Source organism: Larimichthys crocea, chromosome VIII (assembly GCF_000972845.2).
Source record: "Larimichthys crocea isolate SSNF chromosome VIII, L_crocea_2.0, whole genome shotgun sequence".
Classification (NCBI taxonomy): Eukaryota; Metazoa; Chordata; class Actinopteri; family Sciaenidae; genus Larimichthys; species Larimichthys crocea.
In genome coordinates this window covers 9,683,387-9,698,073 of record NC_040018.1, presented here as the reverse complement: position 1 = coordinate 9,698,073, position 14,687 = coordinate 9,683,387, and the positions used below count along the sequence as shown (strand labels likewise).

The following is a 14,687-nucleotide window of genomic DNA, read 5'->3' as shown; positions in this document are numbered from 1 at the left end:
GTGGTAAAAATAAAGTGCTCGTGACACAGCAGTACCAAATAAACTGTGACTATATCTCAAGACTTACTTTAACTTTAGTTTCATTGAAGAATAGAAAATGCCTCAGCGAGAATCTGTCATCTGCGGCGAGAAGCTAACTAATGACAGCATGAAGCCAAGCAAAATGCAACGACATCAAGAAACCTGGCATGTTATGTGCGTGCAGGTTGGGGTGGTTGGGCTCTCTGCTTTTCTTAGATACAAGTAGGGGGAGGCTCCAAGGAAATAAGGCTGGGAGCCACTGTTCTACAGGAACCATTATAGATGCCATGTTGATTAATTAGCTCTGTTTAAAACATTTCTTGCTTCAGAAAGTCTGCGCTCAACAGCATGAGTATTATACTCATGACAGCAGGGGTTTCATAAAGTAAGGCAGCCTGCCTGATGAGGTGTTTTTACTGAAAGTAAAGTCCATGCATAACAGTTCACATAATAAGTCCTAATGAAAATGAAAAAATCAGGCTGCCTGTCATTGCCATCTAAAACGCTGTTAATGACAGTTTATCATGAATCCACAAGTGACGTGTCGAGACGTGACTCTGCATTTTGATTTCTTTTAACGCTCTACGATAAAATATGATTCATGATGAAAGGCTCATCAGATGCTAAAATCAGTGCACAGCAGTTTGTAACAGTGCTGCCATAAATACTGACGGTGCCACCGGAAACTGTCCGAGTTCAAGAGGATCAGGAATAGAAGTCCCTTAACTTTTCCCAGTCCCCAAACCTAAACTGTAAGTCATTTAATATAGCTGAGTACACTATAGTTGTCCTTTTAGGGTTTTCATAGCCACTGCTACCTGTGCCTTGATTTTGTACATGCATTCATACTCGACCCAGCTAAATGGATAGGCCATAGAAATGTAAGCCAATGACGAGGGTTTACTAATGTTTTTTTCTCCTGCGTAATCTGACCTCAACCCTATTAGCTTTTTTCCTCTATTTTTCCTGGTATTCCTACAAGACAAACACGGTGGTGCACTGCTGGTGTCCCTCTCGCATTCACTGCACACCGATGGTGGTCTGTGGTATCTGTGTGCACTTATAACTTGGCTGCTAATGTTTGATTCCATTGTGTTTACGTGCGTGGATATCCCGGTATTATTCAAGTAACCCCTTGTATGTCTACTTTCTACAAACAGAGGTGTTTTTTTTCCAGCTGACTGATTTTATCTTTCTCTCCTGCATCCATGGCAGGTTGGCGTTTAAAATTAGGTTCTCTCGCATTATTGCCTGTTTGTGCTTTTATCATGTATGTACTGAATAAACCAGATTTTCTAACTACCCACCCACAGTCAAAACCTCAGGTGGTGCTGTTCAACCTTGAGGCCTACTAGTCTCATTACTTTGCCCCGGTCACATATACAAACAGAAACTTTTTTTTATCTCATTTGTAAAACTAAGTTAGGACAAATTCTGTAATGCTTTTGAATACTGTTTTTGATCTGCAGATGTGACTGCAGAAAGACACACATGGAGTGAATGATTCAGTAAATTTTGTAACTGATAGGAGGCGTACAGGCGTAGAATAACAGAGCACTTCCACTTGGGAATCAGTTTGACCCAGTGATGGGGTGTAATTTAGTTATTTGCATCTTGAATTCCCAGAAAACCAAAACAAAACCTTGGAATATTTCACAGCTCATTGATAGTAACCACCATGACTACATATAAAACAGACAAGGTTCAGTATTTATCCTTCTGAACAGGCACATTATCTTTATTTTTATTGTCTGCATGTGCACAGCCCATGAAGATCACACTTGTGCAGAAGGGCAAATGTTGAGTTTCAACACAAGTAGATTTTAACTACAAAATCGAAGTTGTGAGGGCTCTTCTTTTCACAAGAGCTGCTCTTTGCACATGACTGAAGACATGGATTGTTATTGAGTTTAATTAACAGAAACACTGTCAATACAACAGATATTTCATCTGGATAGTATTTATATTCTGTGGGACTAATTAACACCATCTTTTGTTTGCTATGTTTCTGCTGAAGAGTGCTAAACGTGGGTGAGCATCACTTGAGTTGTTAAGCTTCAAAAAACATCATGCCGGTCCGTAAGTTCAGTGAATTGGCACAGCAGCCTTGACGATTTATGATGCTAACGATGTTATCATACTCATGTTCAAATTTGTGCTTCATGGTCGGTTACAAGTTACATGTGCTTACAAAATCTGTTGAGGTTGTCGATTCATTTTATGCTGCTTTAGTTGAGGAAATTCTGTAAATGTATTTTAGTGAATTTAGAGTCGGATGATTTTTAAGGCCAATTGAGTGAGTCAGTGTTAAATGGCAGATTTTTATTCCAGTCACCCCAGACACTCCTTTCTTATTCATGCATTAATAAAGTACCTAAATTTCATTTCCAACTAAACTTGAAAGAAATGTTCCTGGACAAAACCACAGTCAGAGCATTTGAACAGAAATTGTGCGTTTGCTTTGTCATCAGTGTCTTTGAATTGTTCCAGGTTCATTCTCAAAAGATTTTAAACAACACAAAGAGTACTGGAGGTACTTAAGATACTATTGTTTTTTTGTTGTGGATCTGAAAATCAAATGTCACACCGAGTGTTTTGTTTTTGTCACAGCTTCTTTGCTATGTGTCAGATTCGACACACCAGAGATTTGCCTCTCAGATGGGTGAGTCAACTGATAATGAGATATATATCAAATATTGTGCCAAAGTGTCACTTTTCATCACTGTTTGTGACACCACTAACAAGTTCTCACTGTCTCATAAAAAATAAAAAAGCATGTGTATTTATAGAGCATATAAATGCTTTGGTTATACTAAAAATACATAAATAAAAATAAAAAAGAAAGAAAGAAAATAGAAAACAAGAAGAAGTGAGCGTTTAGCCCGCCAGGTTTTGATTACTTGCTCAGTTTTGGCCAATTTCCCGGTGTATGTTCTTTTAAATATGCTTCTACATGTATAAATCTGCTACGTAGTTAATTAGTTTCGCTTTTGTCTGTTTTTACGATGGGCAGTTTGCGCAAGGTATTTTATTTTGAAAATCCACCGGATTGTCTTTGCTGTTTCTGTGTCTGTGTCCCAGAATTTCACAATCGGTGCATCCCTAATGAAGATTAAAGAAGAAAGAAAGAAAAAAACTTCCAATCAATAACATTTTTACCAAGTAAATACAACTTAAAATAAAGGCTACAGTGTGTCTTATACTGTCATCAGCTGTGTTTATGATGATTACTGTTGTAAACAATGTCAGGAATCATTAAGTACCATTAAATATGTGCTTGTCATCTAATATTACTCCATGTATCGCAACACATGCCAATGAAACTGGGAGGGATGTCAGGTCAAAAGCAGTTCAAAAAATATATTGTATTGTATTGAACGCCCAGTGTGTCAGATTTAGGGGGCTCCATTTCCAGAATATGGCATAAATAAAATATAATATGCATAACTATATATTCACATACTGTATATTAGCTTAAGTCCATCATGTTGAGACTCAGCCCAGAACAGAAAAACTGAACACTAGCTCTGATAGGACCTTTTTCGCAAGGAAGGAGAGGATGAGGCGAGTGGGTCTACTATAGCTAGATGCCATCATATTATTACATAATGCTCCTTTAAAGGAGTTAGTGTTTTCTATGCACTAAAGAGTGTTTTGCCCATCAGCCTTTCAGATTTGGTCATTTTACCTTGGCTTACCTTCTAAATATGCTTGGAAAATGATATATATTATTGTAGATATGCTACATTATTAAATTGTTTCCCTTTTGGCTGTTTTTACGACCGGCAGTTTGCACTGGGTGTTTTATTTTGGAATTCAACCAGTGCTGTGTATGTCGTTTCTGTCAGCTCGAGCTGCTCTGTGCAGAGTGACGCAGTGTCCGTCCAAAATAGACCAGCCGCATATTCCCCAGGGAGCCAAGCCGGGACCCGCTTCTGAAACGGGCCACGAACACGGAACACGTCACATTCGTGCCCGGTGGAATTTGGCGGTGAAGGTGGTCTCTCCTTTGTGATGAATCCACAGAGAAATATCGACTCTACAGTTCAGTGGAGCGTTTTGGCACTTTTCAGCTCATTGTTTTTGTTGACCATTTTGACTCACTCGCCACTCTCATCAGCGATAGTGAAGCATTTAGCAGCTAAAGAGGAAGATATTTCCCTCTGGAATTGGTGGAGACTAATAACAAAACTTTAAGGAAGAGTAAATACTGGGCTTGTTTGCCAAACAGGCTGAAACGTCCTCAAGTGCTGAATGTGTGAAGTCTGCCATATAATGACACGTCACTGCTTAAGTCTTGCTTCTGCTTCCCTGAAGTGGCTAAAAACTCAGTTATTGCAGGTCAAAAGGACATTTGTACAAAGTCAAATGTACAAAAGCTGTCTCTATGGTGTCTGGCTGCTGATGATGATAATGAAGTTAAATCTCAAAGTCTCAAATTGATGGAGACATACATTTACTACTGAGAATAAATGAGTGGATCACTGATTATTGATCGGTTTTTAAATCAGGGGTAACCAAAGGCTGGGTATGCAAGGACAAGAGGAACAGGTGGCAAGCTAATGATGTGGATGAAAATGAACAGTTAGCAGAAAAAGGAGATGGGTGGAGGTGAGGATGTGCAAAAGACACTGGGTGAAAGAATAGAGGGTTTAAAGTCACACTCAGTGAAGTCCTTGATTTCAGCAGATTATAAACGATTGCATAATCCGGGCTGAGCGGACGATCGTGATCTTCTTCGTAGTATTTACAGTCAATCATGTGCAGCGGATAAACAATTTCTGAGTATTCCCGGATGATGAAAAAATTCAAGGAACCACAAGAGAATACAAAGAAGCGATTTATGATGCAAGTGGCAAAAAACACGCAGAGAGAGGAAGACGTACGCGCGGTGAATGGCAATGAGGCAGATCAGGAGCTCACAAATAGTTATGATATAGATTTATGTGTTCTGACATCCCACAGATGGTGTGAATTAGTCAGGCAGGGGGTGCCAGCACGAGGTCAAGAGAGATGACCTGGCCTTCAGCCTGCCACTTGGGAAACCAAAGCAACAGACAAGTGAAGCTGCTGCTGCTGCAGCCGCCGCTGCTGCTGCTGCTGCAGAGCAACAAACCAGAGACGGCTACAGCGGCTGTTATTGAAGCTACAGAAGAGAAAGTGCTCCCGTAAACTGCCCTAATCTCATCATCCTGAGAGATAAACAGCACTGAAAGGAGCCACAGCAGCACAAAACGTGCATAAAAGCAGGCTGGGTGATAGAAAAGCTACATTGATTTTGACAAAAAGGAGAAAAATAATTTTGTAAATATGAAGACACGCAAACCAGATCAAATGGGTTTCTAAATGCGTAATGATTGATTTTTTTTTTTTTTTTTCATTGCCTGGAGATGATTTTGCATTTTAGACTAGTTTTCCAGCCTATACTTACTGGTAATAGGAAGGATGATATAAACGAAAAGAGTAAGGGGCTTCAGCTCTGTGAGCAACAAAGCCGTTTCTTTGCACCTTAAAGAACCAAAGCTAACGAGAGATTCTTAATGTTGCATAAAACAATGAGAATTAGCAGATTGCCTAAGGAGACAGTAACCATATGTTTGACAGAAATATGGACTTAAAGTGGAGCGAGAGCTGTAAAAGATGTAGTAAATACGTAGAGACGAGAGAGGCTCACCTGATTGATGTGCTTCAGTTTGTCAATGATCTGATTTATCACAGGGTCCGCTCCCTTCACTTTGACTTCGGGGTTGATACTCTGAGCCTTGATCCCATTGCCCACTACGCGGAGGGTGTAGCTGTGAACAAAAGACAGATGGGTCTGTGAGTATTTTCATGCATCCATCAGTCAGGTTAATGCACAATCCAAGAAAAAAAACAATCATAGGAAGTAACTTGAGGTGTTAATGTAAAATTAAACCAGTATCTTGTTTTTGTCACGTTTCTTGTCTTTGTTTAGGAGTTGTTCCCCCAAGAGAGACATTTCCCCTCTAAACTTTTTCCAATGGTTTCAAATCCTTGAGGCCCAGAAAGTTAGAACTCTTCAATATTTCAAGCAAATATTAGAAAAAACTAGTACAGATTTCATGGAAGAAATTAGTTACCTCTCCCATTAATCATCTCACGACCTCTCAAATGTATCCTATGACCGTTTAGAGGGGGCCCGACCTCCAAATTGAGAACCATTTGACTGAACTACCTTACTGTACAAAAGGGAGTTTAAACAAGCTCCACCTTGAGCAGCTACAACAGTGAAATACTGCTTACACAGATGCAACAGGGGTTAAATTGGGCAGGGGCTCGAGCAGAGCTGGGCAGCTATACACTGTCAGTACGCAATTTGTGTAGGGCCCTGCAAATTACACAAGGGTGCCAGGCTACCCCTCGTGTCGATGTTTACAACTTCATCGAGAGCAAAACTATCCCACTGGGCAAAAATAACACACACACAAAAAAAAAAAAACACCATGAGAGTGAACAGTGGGAACAGCAATCAGGTAAACTCGTGTTTAACTTGTGTTTAACGTCATCTCTCTGTCTGTATGGGCCGTGTTCTGTGACTGACAAAACTGACAACAACCTCTGTGGGGAACAGTCCAGAGTGTGTGTGTGTGTGTGTGTGTGGGTGTGTGTGTGTGTCCTCAGAGGAGCACATCATTTTAAAGCAAGACAATGATCCAGCCTCTCGGTTACAACTCTGGATTAATACAAGACGGAAAGCACTATTGACTATTGATTATTGAGTTTATATTGTTGATTAGCTGTCAACCCTGAACCCACAGAGCACTGTGAGCAATCTAAGGCTGTCGTATACCATTTAATACTAAAGTTACTTATTAAAAGTATATTCTGTTGGTAATACTTCAGCACTTTTACGTTAACAGTACTTTAAATGTAGGAGTTGTGGATTTAATGGCGTATTTAGAGTAGAAGAAGGCAGAGTTGGTACTTTTCCAAGTAAAGGAAAAGATCAATCCTCCCACCACTGAGGAAAAACACCAGTGATGTGTCGCAAAAAGCAAACTTAGTTCGATCTATCATCGCTTCATCTCTCAGGGGCCGGTGTTAAAAAATGATCAATATTCTGAACCTAACACAGAGGTGACGGCACAATTCATTTGTAGGCAAAGTAACCCTGAGGTTAAAGTGGGATCTGAAACATGACTCACCTACACATGCACACATGGACGCCTGTCTCTGCAGCAGTGCTGCTGCATATCACATACATGCTTTATAAAAACTATGCATCAAGCCCTTCATGGTCTCTCTCTTAGAAATGAAGCTATTAAACTATATTTTTAGTGCAGTGCTCATTCATGAATTGTGCCTTAACGTTTCAATATGTGGCATTAATTTCTTGTTTTAAAGCAGTCCATTGTTGTTATTGCCCGTTAATAGGCTTCAGCTCACCTCAAGGACTCCTAACTCTTTAGTTTCAGTACAGTCTGTCAGCTGGAATGACTCTGACCATGGTGGCTAGTGAGAGAGCGCAATTCGCTCACATCTCAATCTTCAGCATATCATTTAATCAAACTAGTAGATCAAGGTGAAGTCACTCATTGCTGAAAGACCTACTGAGCTCTTTGTATATGCTGTGTGTGTGCGCATGTGTGTGTGTGTTTGCAGCAGTTCTGACAAAATGCAAACGGCACATACGAATGAGGCTTCAGACAGAAGTCTCTTTGAGTTAACACATCTGGATTACAGACGCAAAAAAATTAAAAAGTGGCTAAAATGTGCAGTGGCTGTTTTCGTAGCAGCCAACACAAAGCAACGCAAGGTCAGAAAAAGAAGACGAAAAAAAAGAGTATGAATAAGTAAAGTGCAGGAAGCCAGGGTGTCTAATTTATTTAAAAGAAAAGGTGGGTGGCAGAATTCAAATTTAGTCTGGATGTCTGAGTCCTTGAGATGTAATTTTGATGTTAAATTCCTGCAAATTGGAGCTCCGTAATGTGATTAGTTTTGGAAAAATAAAGGTGTCCTTTTTCACTTTTTACCAGCAGTGTGTCTGTTATCAGCACTATTTTTCTCATTAGGCTCTTTCTTCTCTTTATGTGGCCTTTGTCCTCGTCGTCACTGCTGCAGCTGCTGTCTTTCATCTGGCAGCCGCATCAAATGAAACATTAAAGCGAACATTTCAAACCTGTCCACAGTAACAGCACTTTGGTCATTTAGATAGATGCAGATGCTCATTGTTGTATTTATAAAATGCATTTGTTTGAAAAAAAAAAAAACAGAATCTGTGATGTTAATTTTCTCCATTGAGTTTGACGCGTGTCATTTCCTTTCTTTACACTTCATTTCAACATCACAATCAATTCCATGTGCAAAAATCTGAAAATAAAAAAGGTGACAAAACAGTTCACGTTCTGGTCAAAAGAGCAACAGCAGTACAGCTTACAGACCACAATGTGGATTCAAAAGTACAAACTAATTCACAAGTCTTTGACTTTTTTATTGCCCGCAAAATATAAAAACTAATTCTGGAGTGATGCTTATTCAAATTTTCTCCATTGTTTTACAGACATTTCTCTTGTAAGGCCGCATCCAGACACGATCAGGCACTGCACTGCGAAAGGTTGTGCAGCCATGTGTGGGGGTGGAGGGGTGATGGAGGCTGCTGGGGGTGTATCTTGTTGTGTTGAACATAACCGCTAAGAATCAGAGAAAAATATTTTTTTTTACTTCACTGATTAACCAGGTTTATCAAGGCCAGTGCTCGATCACGGTCTATGTCTCTTAAACAAAGCTCTCTCTCTCTCTGCCAAACCATCGGACATAAAGCAAATAAAACTTCTTTGTGTCTCTGTTTTTCAGCATAAATTGTGAGCCAGACATTTCGATTAAGAAGCTGGTACATGAAATAAACAAAGTCAAAACACAACCGGTAATCAGAGTTTAGTCCATGATTTCATGTCAGTTTCAGAGACATTTCAGGCTGACTGTGGAGGTTTGCCGGATCTGATCGTCTGATTGGCAACGTGACCCACATCACCGCAGCCAAAATGACTACCCCCATTCAACTGAATGGAAAAACTAGCGTTTACGTCGTAGCGCCGGATCTGGTTTGAATGCGGCTTGAAGGGTTGTGTGACCTGCACCTGTTATAAAAATTAGGATTATACTGGGGTTCAGATGTTTTAACTCATATAGTGTGTGTGTGTGTTTCCTGTTTTTTGCATGTCTCATGCGCTTCCTTATTTGGCCTGTGTTTTACTGAGGCTGGCAGGGAGAGATAATTATAAACCAATAGTTCAAGGACAGGAGAAACAGGGACGTGAGAGACAGGCCTGGGAAGTGTCATTTGGACAAGAAACATAATGTTCATTACTGAGCAGAAAACCAAAAAAGGACCCTATCAGTGGGGAGATGTCTGAGACAGCTCTTTCTTTTTTTAAAATGTATAAAAACCAACTGTTAGAGCTCCTTAGGGAGCCTTTTCTCTGTAACCCCTCTTGTGTGTTGCACTGTTAAATGCTCCTTCTTGTACAAGAATAATAAATTCAATTTAAACTTTGATACTTTTCCAGTCTTCCTTATTCTAGGGTTTTTCTTTAAACATTTCTGTAACATCACTGCCACACGGCCTGGTGATGTTCCTGGCAGTTTGGAGGTATTGTGACATTTTTAAAAAAGTGATATTGCTAAATAAGAAAGGAATGTGTAAGAAATCAGTGAGCACTGAATGTTGAATCGAATGTTAAATGAAAATGTGCTAGTGTGCAAGTACAAGTAATATTTAGACAGTCAATCTTAGTTAACTTTGGCACTTTAACATCATAGTGTTGATTAATGAGCACTGTCCAAGTTAAAAAAGTAAATGAAATTACTAAGACACTAAAATAACTTTAAACTGAAGCATCATGCTGCATGTGTTGTGCTCTTTCTTCAACTAAAATAAAGTCGACGTATCTCATAAATTCAATTCTGCTCATTTGTTAGTAAGAGACTGGAGGCAGCTGACCAGCTGCATGTTGTATTACACCAGGTTACTGCAGTGCACGCCAACGACTTCTCAGGCTTTCCTGCCATAATGCGATTTCTATGAATAATTCTTCCTTCTTGTGTGCAACTCAACATACTGATAGACCAAAAATGTGAGTGTGGAAAGTGAAGGTCCTGTTTGCTTGCTGCAGTAGGCCCCTGCGGCTGGAAGTTGATGTGTTGGGACTAAACTGCCCCTGAACCGTGCATACTGGAGCTATGATCCGCTGCCTGAAGCTCCTTTTAATCCCTGGACATGCCGGATGAGATGAGATTGTATGTGTAAGAACTGGAGTGAAGATAGTTCTTGTTGGGTCTGGGGCTACTATCAATCGCTAAGCGTATACCTGTTCAAAGAAAAAAAGGAAAATGTAATGAATGTAAAAAAATCAATAGTAAAAATAAGATTACTGCTCCTAGTCAGACTTATCTTTTGATGATCTCATAGATTGTTTATAGTTATCATGAGACGCCATCCTATGTAATAAATACAACAAAATCCACCTCATCATGACCTTTACTGCTGTCTTTTTCCTCCTTTCTGTACACTATGTGATTAATAGCAGACTGAAGAGATTACATCAGAGCCATCTGTGCCCAGCTCCACACAATAAAAATGTGTACAGCCACACATCTGTATTAAAAAACCGCACCAAAAACTGTTTCATATCATGAAAAGCACAGACATACATGAATTCAGTGCAGTTTAATGTGGAAGAACATATAAAATATCATTGGTATTCATGCACATTCAGACACATACAGGCATTATTATGCCACTGGGATCCATAACCTGAAACACATACAATCTCTTGTAACGTGCTGCAGGGCTGGCAATGCAACAGAAAGACTCTCCTGGGGTTGCAACAACAAAAAAGTAGGGTCTGCTCCTTAAAAGGTGTCACAGATAAGAAGCACTGATTACAGTCATCGTATGTTCTGCGGGGTGAGTCAAAAGCATACAGTAGCGTCAAGCACAAACTACAACAGGATATCAAACAGCTGAGTGATTGCCTGTTCCTCTGTGGACCAGCAGCAGGATCTTGTAATCCATATCCTTTTTCCCCAAAGGGATGCTTGGTTTGCATCTCATCTCTGCTCGCACTGTTCAGCCCTAGATTGAAATTTTCAATCATTTTATTCCTGGCTCTTATCTTTATCTCATTCAACTATATTTGTCTGTGAGTGCAAACCCTTCACGTCTGGAACAAAGAAATCTAAGGGCCCTCTTTGCCTCATTCTCTGACTTCAGGATAAAGCAGGATTGGTATGTCAAAGTAAATTACTCTGATTAGCATGACTCTTTTCTAGACGTCCTCGATCCAGTGTACTGTAACACCGTGACCAAGCACAAAACACAGACGCAAGCTCCTGTGAAGGATTTGATGCTTTCTGTTTCTGATACTTCGGTCTGTGGTGCATCTGTGTCCCTTTCATTAGGGCTGTGACGAGGGACAACGGTTGACAATTAGGCATGAATTTGACTGCACTGCAACTCACTGCAAGAGAACATATCCGGACAAAACTAGTGAAGAAATCACCCTTACCAATTTGACATCACATATGCTGCACGTTAGAAAACACAACCAAACTCAAACAGCACTACAGAAATGCTAGACGTTGCACAGAAGACCAAAATGAAGTTTGCACTGAACACTGATGAACACTGCAGAACATGCCTGAATTGTTGTGGCTCATGGAGCTCTGTTTTTGGTCTCCACCACCTCCTGAGACAAATATCTGGCTATTAATTTGCTAAATGTACCACTATGTTTACCATATAGCTGAAAACATAACACACACCATTTGCAATTGCAGTGTTGTGAGTTACAGGAATAAATAAATTTTAGCACTAACAAAGTTATCGCACACATTATGTGTAGAATTTCTTTCTCTGTCATTTTATATTGCTCATTTAATGGTCAGCTTTAGAAGACACAGTAAGTTTAGCGACAGACTCTTGTTCAACAGTCTAAGGAGCACATAGAGGCCAGCGGGGGAAAACAGCATGTAGAGACTGAATGGTTCAGCGATATTTTCTGATTCTGGGGACAGGAGAGGCTTCAAGTGGAAGAGGAGCGAGAGGGAGGTCGGCATCAGAGAGGCAGCAACAACACGCCTGAGCCAGAATATTTTTCACATAAACTCCTCGACCAAACAGGAGTTGATTGTTGTAACAGTGGAAAGACTCACTAAGACTGTTTTGATAAGTTTTGTTTTGTTCCTGTCGACTTTGAATTAACTGTTTTACATGAGGTAAAAGCCAAATCAAGTGTTTACTGAATTCATGCACACAGCACCACTTCAGCCACTTTGTTTATTTCAAAAAAGGACCAGACTATTAAATGGTTCATTATCATCACACTGTTCTTATAAGCAGACCATTTTAATACAAAGTGGCAACCACCGAGTCCATGCTCCAGGCATATAAATAAATAAATTGTATTTCAAATTCATTATTTGGGTTTGTTTGAAATCCATTATTACTTTTTCTTTTTTTTTTTTTTTTTTTGATTTCCTTAATGGAACAGCAACAAACATATTTATCATGTCTATTTATCTGCTTGTTATGATTTTATTTAGAAGTAGTTGTAGTAGTTGTAGCAGTAATATTAGTAGTCATAGTAGTTGTAGCAGTAATTGTTGTAGTAGTTGCAGTAGCAGTTGTAGTAATTGTAGCATTAGCTGTAGTGGTTGTAGTACTACAGTAGTTATAGCAGTAGTTGTAGTAGTTACAGTTGTAGTAATAGTTGTAGCAGTACTTGTAGTATTTATAGTTGTAGTAGTTGTTATAACAGTAGTTGTAGTAGTTATAGTTGTACTAGTAGTTGTAGCAGTAGTTGTAGTAGTACTTGTAGTAGTTATAGCTGTAGCAGTAGTTGTAGAAGTAGTTGTAGCAGTAGTTGTAGCAGTACCTGTAGTAGTTATAGTTGTAGCAGTAGTTGTAGTAGTAGCTGTAGCAGTAGCTGTAGTAGTTATAGTTGTAGCAGTAGTTGTATTAGTAGCTGTAGCAGTTATAGTTGTAGCAGTAGTTGTAGTAGTAGCTGTAGCAGTAGCTGTAGTAGTTATAGTTGTAGCAGTAGTTGTAGTAGTAGCTGTAGCGGTAGTTGTAGTAGTTAGTTGTAGCAGTAGCTGTAGGAGTAGTTGTAGCAGTACTTGTAGTAGTTATAGTTGTAGCAGTAGTTGTAGTAATTATAGTTGTAGCAGTAGTTGTAGTTGTAACAGTAGTTGTGGTAATTATAGTTGTAGCAGTAGTTGTAGTTGTAACAGTAGTTGTAGTAATTATAGTTGTAGCAGTAGTGGTAACAGTACTTGTAGTAGTTATAGTTGTAACAGTAGTTGTAGTAATTATAGTTGTAGCAGTAGTTGTAGTTGTAGCTGTAGTTGTAGTTGTAGCAGTAGTTGTAGTAATTATAGTTGTAGCTGTAGTTGTATTAGTTATAGTTGTAGCAGTAGTTGTAGTTGTAGCTGTAGTTGTAGCAGTAGTTGTAGTAATTATAGTTGTAGCAGTAGTTGTATTAGTTATAGTTGTAACAGTAGTTGTAGTAGTTATAGTTGTAACAGTAGTTGTAGTAACTATAGTTGTAGCAGTAGTTGTAGTTGTAGCAGTAGTTGTAGTAATTATAGTTGTAGTAGTAACATAACATAATGTAAGTAGCCTCAGGCTGCTGACGCTGTTTTAGATCCGTTAGTATTCTCCTGCTGCCTTTGACATATCAGTCATGAGCTGCAGCTGAGCATGTTTGTTAATTATTGGCAGTTACACCATCTGTCTTTCAATTGTGAGTTCACATGTATAATTACTATGGTGATAAATAAAGACAGTGTTCATTTAAACACACAGTGTCAGTTTTCCCTTTTTTTACCCTGGAGTGTGTGAAATTGGCCGTTTTGAATGTGTGGAGGATAAAAGCAACAAGACGGCAAGAGCCAATTATTTTCATTCAAAATCTGAAATCAATGTCAGATCTAACTGATGTGCGCTTTTTTTTTTCCAGTGGTGTGAAAAAAAGACAACAACAATAAAAACAGTGGGCTGTCAGGATGCAAAAATGTATTTTTTTTCTGAGAGCACCTTCATCAAAATGTTATGGATAGAGGAGTTCAGCAGCTCGGGAGATGAAGGAGGTAGACCATACACGCTGTTCATGGTTGGCTGAGTGAGAAACAAAGCAAGCCTGCGGTTAGTAGGCTAGAAGGCGATACCTGCCTTCAAGTTGTCACTGAGGAAACAAAAGTCCTTCTGGCTCTTTGCCGAGTGCAGAGAGGATCTGGGAGAGTCCGCTACTTCAAAGCAGGCTGTTCACTTTAAAGCTCAAAAGGACAGAAAATACTTGAGGCAAGACAATGGAACATATGCAGTTTAATGTGTAAAATCAACAAGAGGGCCATGTTTCAAACGAACATCTGTTGGGTACAATAAGCCAGAGTTAATATGGCAAGAAGGATATTAACTCTGCAACATTCCATTAAATATTCCATCAAGATCTCTCTACCCTGTGTAAATAAGTGAATATTCACATTCCATGTGTGCACTAAATCAAGACATGTATGTCGGAAAGTCACTTTATTTGTGCACAAATTCAGAATCAGATAAAGTAATTGACTCACAAAACTTTTTTTTTTTCGCAGACAGGTTGTAATAAAGCTATTTTCATAAAGGATTATAATAATCAGGATTACAT

At 39.3% G+C, this 14,687-nt stretch overlaps 1 protein-coding gene across 1 annotated transcript in view; it reads right to left on the bottom strand.

Moving 5' to 3' along the window:
- gpc5a (glypican 5a) overlaps positions 1 to 14,687 on the bottom strand; it is a 134,658-nt gene that overhangs the window by 64,131 nt on the left and 55,840 nt on the right. The window contains exon 7 of the mRNA XM_010735489.3: positions 5,696 to 5,816. Coding sequence (XP_010733791.2) covers positions 5,696 to 5,816 — 121 coding nt within the window. The remainder of the gene's footprint in view (positions 1 to 5,695; positions 5,817 to 14,687) is intronic.